This window comes from Cibotium barometz, chromosome 16 (genome assembly GCF_041138505.1).
Source record: "Cibotium barometz isolate CiBa-2024 chromosome 16, ASM4113850v1, whole genome shotgun sequence".
Taxonomy (NCBI): Eukaryota; Viridiplantae; Streptophyta; class Polypodiopsida; order Cyatheales; family Cibotiaceae; genus Cibotium; species Cibotium barometz.
The window spans coordinates 23,222,826-23,235,382 of record NC_141061.1 but is presented as its reverse complement, the minus strand read 5'-3'; the positions used below and the strand labels follow the sequence as shown (position 1 = coordinate 23,235,382).

General features: G+C 42.4%; 1 protein-coding gene across 2 annotated transcripts in view; it reads left to right on the top strand.

The window, feature by feature from the left end:
• NUDT3 (nudix hydrolase homolog 3) overlaps positions 1-12,278 on the top strand; it is a 167,634-nt gene extending 155,356 nt beyond the window's left edge. For both annotated transcript variants that reach the window (XM_086810333.1, XM_086810332.1), the window contains one exon: positions 11,909-12,278. In XM_086810333.1, coding sequence (XP_086666459.1) covers positions 11,909-11,977 — 69 coding nt within the window. In that variant the 3' untranslated portion in view covers positions 11,978-12,278. The remainder of the gene's footprint in view (positions 1-11,908) is intronic.
• The last annotated feature ends 279 nt before the right edge of the window (positions 12,279-12,557 follow it).

Sequence of the window (12,557 nt, the reverse complement as noted above, 5' to 3'; positions counted from 1 at the left end):
TTGCAAAAGCATGGACCTTGTTGTAGATCCATTACAAGACCACAAATCCCTTAAGGATTCAGAATCTCAAAAATCAGCTTCAACAAGAGAAGCTGAATGAAGGTGAAAGGGTGGATGTGTTTCTGACCAAAATCAAAGATCTCTGTGACGAGATGGTTGTAATCGGTATGAGTGTGCTCTCCCCGGATCTTGGTTGTCGTTGTCTAAAAGTATTGCCGCCCGCCTAAGTATGATAGTTTTGGTACATCTTTGAATGTTGGTGTCAGCCTTTCTCCTCTTACATTGGTGGAGTTTAGCTCATTGCTTGGGGATGAGGAGGTGAGGATGCAGAGTCGCAATGGTGGGGACCAAGATTTCTACACTAACACAAAGAAGGGTAAGGAATCTAACTCTTCGGATGTAAAGTGCCCAATAAAAGGTTTAGGTACTATTTCACTTTTGTCTAAAGAAGGTTGTACAAAAAGTCTATCAAATGTTCTTTGGGTTCCATATGTAAATGAAAAACCTCCTTTTTGTCTCGGCCATCATGAACCATGACTTGCGGGTTCACTTCAGCAAGAACAGTGCAATCATTCTTGATGGGGATGATAAGGTCATTGCAAAGGGCATTCAGAGGAACAACTTGTATGAGCTTTCGGCGTTTGCAGTCGAGACCGACTTGAGAGGCAGCAAACTTTGGCACGAGAGATATGGGCATCTTAGTATGCAAACTCTTTTAGATATGCACAAAGGTAAGCTAGTTGAGCATTTGCCACTAATTTCTAACAATATGGATATATATGAAGCTTTGCATGATGGGTAAGTAGCACCATAAACCCTTTCCACAAGAGACCAGTTTTAGGAAGAAGATGATTTTAATAGGAAGATTTGGGTGTATTTTTTAAAGGAAAGTCTCATGCTTTTGGAAAGTTTAAGGAATGGCTTGCATTGGTTGAAACTAAGACACGAACAAAATTGAAGCAGTTTAGAACAGACCGAGGAGGAGAAATAATGTTTGATGAATTCTTGGGTTTCTACAAAGGCAGAGGCATAAAGTGGCAGCTCACTATCGCTCACACTCCGTAGAGAAAAATGGTGTTGCAGAGCGCAAGAATTGTGCTATTGTTGAGATGGCAAGGAGTATGCTTAATGGCAGGAATCTATATAAATCCTTTCGGGTTGAGGCAGTTAACATGGTTGTGTACATTCTTAACAGGAGTGCAACAACGGTCATTATAGGGTTGACTTCGTTACAGGCGTACTTGGGTAAGAAACCTTTAGCTGCACACTTGAAAGTTTTTGGGTGCGAATGTTATGTACATGTTCCAGATGCTCAGAAGACCAAATTGGATGGCAATAGCAAGAAGTGCATCTTCTCATGTTACAGCGTAGAGTCGAAGGGATATTAGCTTTATGACCCTCAGACAAAGAAGATTGTAGTGAGCCATGATGTGGTATTCCAAGAACAAAACCATGTCAGATGGAGAAGGACCTTCCTTCTTCTTCATCATGCAACAAGGAAATCACCAAAGCAACACAACCTCCACATGCACCATGGACTTCCTTGCATTCTGATGGAGAGCAGCTTGCCCCATTTCCTATGGACATGGATTTTGAAGATGAAGAACAAGAGCATGATGTGCCACAAAAATGTAAGTCATTCCCTAAGTGGTACAAGCAACTTTTGGATGGAGGAGAACCTCCCGCCATTAAGGATGCACCTCAAGATGCTCACAAATGTCAGAGAAGAAAAATAGGGCTCGAGAGAATCTTGTGAATTTTGCTCTTATGACAGAGGTACTCAAGATTCAGGAGCCTACCACCTTTGTTGAAGCACTGTGGGATCCAAAGTGGATGGCAGCCATGTAAACAGAACATGACTCCGTCCTGACAAACCACACTTGGGACCTTGTCGATCATTCTCCAAGGCATAAGGTAATTAGTACTAAGTGGGTTTACAAACATAGTTGCCAGATGTTTCATGCAATGCATTTCAAAAATGTTTCGTAAACGTTTCTTTCAAATCCCAGACGTTTCAAAAACGTTTCATACAAAGGGGGGGTACAGGTCCCAAAATTTATATATAAGTTTATAATATGTAAAAAATATGTTGCCTTCCCTGCAAAACAATATTAAACATGCATCATGTACACATTAAAACATGTTTACAAGTTAAAACTAAAGAATCTGGGTAAAACACTTAAATCATATAGTTCTTAGGTGGACACGAATGAAACGTGTTTCATTCGTATGAAACGTTTCGTTTCATTAAAGCTGAATGAAACGCGTCTCATTAAAACTGAATGAATTACAAAGCAAAATACAGATCTAATGGTACTTTGGAAAAGTACAAGGCACGGCTTGTCGCCAAAGGTTTTGCACAAGTTGAAGGTTTTGATTTTCAAGAAACTTTTGCTACACAATCCGCACCGTTCTGGAATTGGGATTGCAAGGAGGATGGCTTGTTCTCCAAATGGATGTAAAATCGGCTTTCCTCAATTGCAACCTTGAGGAGGAGGTATCTGTGGAGCAGCCACCTAGGTTCGCGGTTCTCGATTCCAAAAGCAAAGTTTGCAGGTTACGGAAGGCACTCTACGGGCTGAAACAGGCCCCACAAGCATGGTCCCATAGGATTTCCGATTGATGCTTACTTTGTGAGTATTGGTCTCTTACGCATCCCTTCAGATGCAAATTTGTATGCCTTTTGTGAGCAAGGAAAGTATAAGGTCATTGTTCTCTATGTAGATGACCTCATCTTGATAGGGGATCACCAAAAAAAGATCTCACAAACACAACAGATGCTTAGTGCAGAGTTTTAGATAACAGATCTTTTTTTTCCGAGAAAAGATCCTTTCATTAGTTATATAAAAACGCCCGTAGGGCTACAAAAGATCTCTCCTGCTCATAAGAGAAACAGAGCAGTGAATACAGCAAGGCAGCCCGGGAGACTCTCCCTAGGTGCTATAAAATACAAGCATCAGTACAAAGGACTGAGGGGCTAAATCATACAATAGGGGGAGGGAAAAGCCAAACAGGTGGCCTGTAATGCCAACGGGGGGATCCCGTGTGTAAGGTATAGAAGGGGCTGCTGCGCCAGGTGGTGTGAAAGGCCTGGCGCCGCGAGATCGTCTCATCCGAGTCGCCCCGGATGCGGTCATACTGTCCTCGCAGGGTGTGGATCAACTCCTGCCAAATCCCCCGTACAGTCTCTGTTGGTGGCTCCAGTCTCCCCTCAAAGGCCGTGAAACATCGGGCCCTCCAGGTGAACCAGATGGTGAGGCTGCTGAGGAGCTCCCATCGTAAATCCCTCTCCTGTGTCCAGCTGGCGGACGAGAAATCCGGTGCCGGAACCAGGCGAGGCTGGCCCCTAATGAATCTGATGGCCTGACTGTCCTGCTCCATCTCATAGCCCATAGCAGGCCCTGACGAAGTCGACCAAGCAGCGGCACCCCACGTAAACATACCCTGTGGAGAGAGGGGGGCCAGAATACGCAGCATCCGCAGCCAAATCTGCTGCGCCTGAGGGCAATCCCAAAGGCAATGTCTCTGTGTCTCCATAGGGTGACCGCATCAGACGCAGGCCGCCGGAAGACCGCTGTAAACAAGCCAGGTGCCAACTGCTGAGTCCCTGTGGGCGACCAGCCACTGGAAAGTCGAGATCCTGCGGGCCTGTAGACTAGCCCAGTTTAGATAACGGATCTTGGACTCATGCATTATTGTTTGGGGATTTCATCTCTCAGCAGAAATATGTAGGTGGGATACTCGAGGCATTTGGCATGACTTAGTGCAAGAAGGCAGTTGATACCCCAATGGAGGTTGATTTGAAGGTGTTTGTTGAGACCGTATACAAGAAATTGGTTGGTGGTCTTATTGACTTGTATAATACTGGACTAGACATTAGTTTTCCTATTGGTATTTTGAGGAGGTTCTACAACAAGCCATGGGAGAATCATTGGAAAGTAGGTGTACATGTGTTGCCATATATCCAAGGTATTCAGGAGTACGACATCACCTTTACTGCAGGCAAGGCCCTTAGTGGCTGTTGTGACTCAGATTGTGTAACTGAGGGGCAGCTATCACACCGAAATCTTATCAATCATGAGAATTGATCAAACACATGAACATGCTGGATAAGAGAAAGAAATAAGCAACTCTACACAATACACCACACTATGGGCCAGAAGATGGGCTGCCCACCCCCCCCCCCCCCCTTCCCTTATGGTTAGATTACCAAAAAGAAGTCTGCTTCAAATACAACCTTGAGGGTGCCCAGGATTTCTCCACTGACTAGCACCTGTTTCTTCCAGTACAAGATGAAAACAGAAGCAAAACATATGCCGAATCTGATGTTCATCCTCAGAAAAAGAGAGCTTTCCTTGCTTAGAGCACATGTAGGACAACCATGGACAGCCCACAACATTCCCACATCAGCCTGAGACAGCCCTATAACTCCATCTTCCACTTGTCAGGCCCACAGAGCAAATCGACCAGCCTTATGGGGCTGTTTCAGAAATCGACCAGCTCTCAGAAGCGTTAGGAAAGAGTCGACCAGCAAAGGTTTACATGCCAGAAGGCAACCCGCCAACAGAGGAAGGCCTCAAGTCAACCAGCTTTCTGGTGTCCATGGATGAGTCGACCAACAGCTTTTCAAGAGCTGTTAGCAGCCGGCCAGCACCAAAAAAGCCTCCAGAATAGTCGACCAGCTCCCTCCTTTCACCTGCTTGATATCTGACGTGGTAGTTAGCGGTAGATAGCTCCAAATCTGGTCGACCAGCCCTCCATCCACTAGGAAAGCATGTGCATGAGCCCAAACTTGAGGTCTCTCGAGTAATAGAGCTTGCCCGCCAATACTTTCTCAAGTGTGTGCTTTTTAGGTCTAGGATGTGGCGCCTACAAGCAGATTGCCCAAATCATGTGCAGTGCCCATCTTTTGGCCACCATGTATTAAAATAGTCCTGCCGAGTGTGTACAACTTATAAATTGAGTGTCCCCATCTTTTGCCCGGTCACTTATGAGTGTGGACCTACACTATTAAATATTAGTACGTGAAATCTTTAAGCTGTAAATTGAGTTTTTAGGCACACTTACCACCTGTAGAACACATGTAGACCACTTGGCAGTCCCAAACAGGACGTCCACAAGGTGCCCAAGCATCCCCGGTCCCATGGACAACACAGGCAGTAATCTTAGGCATTGTCCAAGTAAACAGGACAAGTCATCCAAATATAAAATCGAAGTCATGCACACACGAGTGCAGCTAAACTAGAAGAAACACCCATTTGCTCAATTGTATCAAGTGAAGTGTTCAGGGCTTCATGATCCTTCTGGAATCTTCCCAAAACATAAATACAGATAATCACCAGGATAGCTAGTCTCGGGAAATCACATCATATCAGGCTCCATGAGCCATACATGTACTATCATGTTAGGCTTCATGAGCCATACATGTACTGTCATGTCAAGCTCCATATGCCATACAAACACACCATGTCAGGCTCCACAAGCCATACATGTATGTCATGTCAGGCTCCATATGCCACACATGAACGCTAGAAAACAGAAGCAATGTGGAATTTCGTGACATTCCCCCCTGACATCTAAGTAGTTGACCGCAACTAAAAAGCTTCCTGAGAGGCTGGCAGAAGTTCCAGATAATCTTGAAAATAATCCTCCCATCCATTTTGCATCCATAGCCGAATAGTTTTTAAATTTCACGAGATACTTGCGTACTAGCTTGCCTCCCGCATGCTTACGTTATGAAAAACTATATGCTCAGGTTGCAATACCTCCTCAAGCTCATCCACCTCTGGTGGATCTTCCAAAACTCGCTCCATAGGGAAGTGTTCCTACATAAGGCCTCAACAAGCTGACATGAAATGCATTATGTATTTTCCAGTGATCGGGAAATACTAATCTATAAGCTACTTCATTTATCTTCTGTAAGATCTGGAATGGCCCATAATACCTGTTTGAAAGCTTAGGGTACTGGCCTTCTTTACCTGGCCGCTTCCGAAGGCGTGCTTTCTCAAACTTAAGTAACACCCAATCACCTTCCTTGAAAATAATCTCTCGCTTGTGCTTGTCAGCTGCTTTTTTATGCTTAGCTTGAGATCTTTCTATGGCTGTCCGAATCTATGCAAACGCAGTATCCAAATCTCGGACATTCTCATCGGCTGCAAAGATTTCATCTTTTGTTCGTAAGATAGGTGGTAGCACCAACTTGCCATAAACTATCTCAAATAGAGCCTTGTTAGTTGAAGAATGCATAGTATTATTGTATGCAAACTCAACCAAGGGTAAATACTTTTCCCAATTTGTTTTCTACTCAGATACATAAGACTTGAGCAAATCAAGTATGGGTGAATTTGCAATTTCACTCTGAACATCCGTTTGAGGATGATAAGCTGATGAAAAGTTCAGCTTTGTGTCCATGTTATCAAACAATGCCCGCCAAAATAAACTAGTGGTCCGAGGATCTCTATCCCCCACAATAGATTTGGGCATGCCATGATGTTTGAAAATCTGAGCCAAGAATAACTTTGCCATGTGCTTTGGCTTGATTGTTTTTCTCACAGGAATAAAATGTGCTTGTTTGCTAAAATGATCAATGATAGTCCATATAGCATCATTACCATGTACCGATCTCGGCAAATCCATAATGAAATCCATGGCAATGCTTTCCCATGGTTCTTGTGGAATGGGTAAAGGCTGAAGGAAACTAGGTGTCTTGTGCTTGTCAAATTTGACTTTCTGACACACGGAGCACTTACAAACATAAGTTTCAATATCCCTATGTAAAGCTGGCCAAAAGAAATAACGTTTCAAATCCTGTGTAGTAGCCAGAATGCCTCGATGACCTGCATACGGAGGAGCATGGCACTCTTCCATAACTGTTTGGCGCAACTCTTGGACCACACAAATGCAGTTTGTATCATTAGGAAACCATCTCGTATCGAATAAGATGGGATAGTAGTACCACCATTCAAATCAGCCCAAATAAGCTGAAAATCTGTTTCCAAAGAGTACATATCTCGCATCCCTGACAAGTCTTGTCACTGCATGCACTTGAGGCCTACGTGACAAAGTATCCGCTACGAGATTCTTCTTGCTCGGAGTATGCCCAAAATCTGAAAATGAAACATGGACAAAAATTTGCCCACCTTAGATACTTTTCTGAGAGTTTAGGCTGTGTGAGAAAGTGTCATAAACTTTGATGATTTGTTTTAACCATGAATTCAGCCCCCAAAAGATAATGTTTTCCATGTTTGTAGGGCATGAATAACGGCCAATAACTCTTTCTCATAAACCTGCAAATACAATTCTGCATGTCCCTCTTGATTCAAAACAACCCCCAAATAATCTCCACATGTATCACACTCGACCACAAAAGGTCTATGTAAGTCTGGAATAATAGGAACATGCCTTGAGATGATGGCATTCTTCAACTTTTGGAAAGCTTCTCTTTTTGAATCAGACCAACGGAATACAACTTTCTTCTCGTTAGATCATGCAACGGAGAAGCCAAGAAAGCGAAGTGTTGAATAAATCGTCGATAGTAAGAACATAGACCAATGAAGCTCCTGACTTAATGAACATTTTGAAGCTCTGGCCAGTCCTTAATAGCTGGAATCTTTGCAGGATCCGTGCGTACACCGTCTTTCAAAACAATATGCGCCCCAAATAATGGATCTCTGACAAAAAGAATTCACTCTTCTTTCCATTGATGAAAAGCTTGTGTTTCCTAAGCTCCTCAAAAACAATCGCGAGATATTCCTTATGCTGAGCCTCACTCTTTGAAAAGATATTAATATCATCAAAGAAAGTTCCTGTGAACTTGCGGTGAGGTCTGAAAATTCCATCCATCATTCTATTGAAAGTAGCGGGAGCATTTGTAAGACCAAATGGTACCGCCAAATATTCATAGAGTCCAAATGATGTCTTGAAAGCCGTTTTGTGTACATCTTGAGTTACCACTCTAATATGATGATAGCCACTCTTAAGATCAATGCGACTGAAACAAGCAGCTCCCTCAAGCTTGTCAAGAACATCATCAATTCTAGAAATTGGAAACTTGTTCTTGATGATTATCTTGTTAAGGGCCCTGTAATCAACACACATTATGTATGACCCATCCTTTTTTTACACAAGTAAAACTGGAGAACAATAAGGCGAAGAACTTGGTCTAATCAACTCTTTCTCAAGAAGATCATTCACTTGAGTCATAATTTCCTCGTGTTGGATAGCACTCACCCTGTAAGGAGGTTGGTTGGGAGGGGAGCTACTAGGGATTATGTCAATACAATGATCCTCTGGCCTTTCTGGGGGTAACTGTCCAGGGAGTCAGCAAAACAATCAGCATAATTACTAAAGAAATCAATCTTATCTTGATCTATTGGAATTACAGAACCATGCTCAACATTATCACGTACAAAGACCAAGTAAGAACAAGTTGATTTCTTTATTGTCTTGGAAATAGAAATATCGCTTACAACGAGTATGGTACTCCCCCATCAATACAAACTTCTCTACCTCTATGTGTAAAATTTACTTTCTCTTTGTGCAAAATCTTGGGATCCAAACAATAATGCCATTGCATCCCAAGTATCACATCACATCCCGTAAGCGGTGCTACCAGGAAGTCTTCATGATCCAAATATCTCTGAATCTATATGCGAAGCTTCCCGATGATGGGAGTGACTCGAACTTTCTTGCCCTCAAAGGCAGAATTTGCATGAAAATCCATGCCCAATTCCTTGGGTTTTAGCCCAAGAGCAGTAGCCATCTGAATGGATATAAAGTTATCTGTAGAGGCATTATAAAAAAGGAATAAAACTGTTTGGTCCTTCAACTTGTCCTAAGCCTTACATAAAATTCTTCTCTTTTGCTCATGTGCAGTATTACCCTATACATCAGGTATAACATTCACACTTGGTTTTGCATCTTGCACATTATTCCTTTTGGCATTTTGGGAGCATTGAGATTTCATGTGATCATTGCTACCACATAAGAAGCATTTCCCCTCTTTCATGCAATTAAAAATATTCTGTTTTGACAGCTTATGATCATCCTTCTTACCCCCCGGCTTCTTTTCAGAGCCCCCTTTTGCATCCTTGGACTCATTGGGCATAAACTTAGGTGGCTGTCCACCCTTTTCTGCTCATTTCTAGCTCTGAATTTTCCCTTGTATAAGCTGAATTCTTGTCTTTTTGACACTCCCTTGCCATGTAGTTTCTTCGAAATAGTAGCTGAATATATCAGCTCGTGTAAAGTTCTGTGAGGATACACTGCTAGGCTCTTTTGGATGATTCGTTGCAGCCTTGGCTCAAATTTTCTTTTCTTCTCGTCCTCACTAATGGTCATGAAAGGTGTGACCTTGAGAAGAATCCGCTAAAACTTTGAAACATGAAGAAACGGACTCGCCTTCATCGTGTGTGAGCCAATCCATTTCTTCTGTACATCTTTTTCGAAGTGGGGAGGAAGGAACTGATCATAAAATTGCTCCTTGAAAGTACTCCACGTACGAGCAACTGTATTGTCCAATAGCTTTGCCATCCACCAATCACTCACAATCTCTTTAAGATGCATTCCCACATGCATGCGCATAGATTTCTCTGTGAAGTCTTATGTTCTAAAGGCTATTTCAAATTGCCATATGAATGCAAGTGCCTTAGTGGTATCCAGCTTTCCATTATAGCCCTTGAATTTGATGTTCCTTGTCCTCTGTCTTGAACTCTTTGGCCTTCTTGTTGTGCCGAGCATCCTGTTGTTATTGTTCATCATCCCCTTCGACATGTCTGCGATGGCGGTGATGCCCAGATCTAGGGCTGTTTTCCCATGCAAAACCCTCCACTCCAGATGAAACTTTGGGAGCAGAAACATACCTAGAAGGTGGAGATATCACCGCGCGACTATGAAATCCAATACAGTCATTTGGGCTATCTAGTCGCAATGACCGCCCGACTGTGAAGTCCATAGGTCCGGGATGGGGCTCCTCCAAGCAGATTGCCCACTGTCTTGTGGCTGCCACGTGTATTAAAATAGTCATGCCCAATGTGTACAACTTATAAGTAGTGTGGACTTGCACCAATAAATATTAGTACGTGAAATCATAAAGCTGTAAATTGAGTTTTTAGGGACCACTTACCACCTGTAAAACACATGTAGAGCACCTGTCAGTCCCAAATAGGTATGCACATACACGTCCACAGGGTGCCCAAGCGTCCCCGGCCCCATGGACAACATAGGTAGTAATCTCAGGCATTGTCCAGGCAAACAAGACAAGTCATCTAAATATAAAATCAAAGTCATGCACACACACGAGTGCAGCTAGACTGGAAGAAACACCCATCTGCTCGGTTGTATCAGGTAGTGTTCAAGGCTTCATGATCCTTTTGGAATCTTCCCAAAACATAAATATAGATTGTCACTAGAATAGCTAGTTCGGGGAAATCACATCATGTCAGGCTCCATGAGCCATACATGTACTGTCATGCCAGGCTCCATATACCATTACATACACACCATGTCAGGCTCCACAAGCCATACATGTATGTCATGTCAGGCTCCATATGCCACACATGAACAGTAGAAAACAGAAGCAATGAGGAATTTCATGACAGATTGGGTGGGTGATTCCGTCACCTGGCACTCAGTAACTAGTTGGGTATTGTTTTTCTCTTGGTTTGGAAGGCATGTCTTGGATTAGTAAGAAACAGCCCACTCCTGCACTCTTATCCACAGAGGCTTGAGTACAAAGCTGCATGCTTTGCATCATATGAGGCATTATGATTGAGGAGGATTCTACATGATATGGGAGTCGTAAAGAAGTAGCCTACAACCCTGCAATGTTGCATGGCCATTGCTCGGAATCCTGTGTTTCATGCTTGATGAAACACATTGAGATTCATCATCAGGTTGTGTGCGAGCTCATCATGTTCAGGGAGGTGCCGACGACAGAGAATTTTGCAAACATCTTCACATAGGCTCTTAGCTGGGATGTGATGGAGTCTGCATCGGACCATAGAAATAGTTCACCTTTGGTTGGCACCTTTGGTTGGACATTGAGGGGGGGTGTTGGGTACATCTTTCTTCAGCTGCCCGTACGCAGGTTCTGCTCCTCAGGCTCATTTTTCCATGAGGAAAGAAAATGTTTGATTACCCTTTGATTCATCAACTTTGATGTCTCTAACAAAATGAAAGGTAATTTGTATCCATTATCACATCATCAGCTAAGATGTGGTTGCCATGTTTCAAAAAAGCTCTCCTTCGTTTGTTGTTAAAGATTACGATTTTTCAGTTTCCTTCCAAGTGTCAGCTTTACAAGAGATTACACTAAAAACTGGAAAAAAAAGAATTTTGTAGCTGTGGTGCTACCTTGAGATACATTCTTCACATGCATTGAGTCCTAATGCATGACAGCCACATCCACTTGACTAACATGACTTTGAGCTTTTAATTAATCAATAGCTTAATGAAGTAATGGCATGGCATCCAGCAGGTGTAAATTCAGGCCAAGCTTTTTTCCATGGGGCCTTCCAGGAGATTATATCTTCCAAGAATCTCATCTTTGCCTTCTCCCTTGAATCATAAATACGATTTGGAATTGTACGACATATCATTAATGTCCTTAGATGTGGTGCACTGCCCATTTTAGACCCATATATGGTTTATCTCCATCTTTGACTCTTGTATGGTGTACTATGTAAAAAAGGTTTGATTGCGAGACTTTCAGTTGATTTTTCATAATTTCTTTTATCTTCCTACTTCATTACGATATGAAATTATTATTGTAGTTGTCTTTTACAACCTTAGATAATGTTTTAATGACTGATTGCCCTCAAATCTGTTCATGTAAAGTCGATTCTTTGCCTGTGTATCCTTTTGGAGGATGATATTGCAGAGCAGTCAATAATTCAATTGTTTCTTGCAGGTGCCTGTGGACATATCCCCATCCTTTGATGTTATGCAAGCAATTGAACGCCAAAGATCAACACTTTGATCACTATTTTGGACTTGAGAAGGCTTGGTTCTGCACTCATAAATTAGAAAATTTATGTATATTGTGATGTGTTCAAGAGAAAGACAGATTCCTCTACAAATGCTGATGTGAATTTCATCTTTCTTACATCAACAACATTTCGAAGACCACAGGTAGTTTAAGCACTACTCTAATAAAACCTTTTCTGATCAATTCGTTATAGATTTTTTGGGTCCCAAAAAAATGCGTCTACATTTGAAGATGCACACTAAAAGTTGCATTACATATCTATTGAGGCCTGCTTTGTTAGCTAGGTGTATCATATATTCATTGATTGAAGCCACTATAATACCATGAGTCTAGAGAGTAAATGGAAGTCATCCAACGTCTGGTCAATGCATACCTACAGCCAATGTCACCCTAAGATGCTCATTGCACAGAATGACGATAAGGCAAGTGATTGTAGTCACTGTCTACCTCAGCTTTCTCTTCCATGACATGAGTTCTTTGAATGTATATGATTGATACATCTATGCGCATCAGGTGAGCTACAAACTTGACTTAGGTGATGTAATGTGGGATGGAGAGTTTACTGCGGATA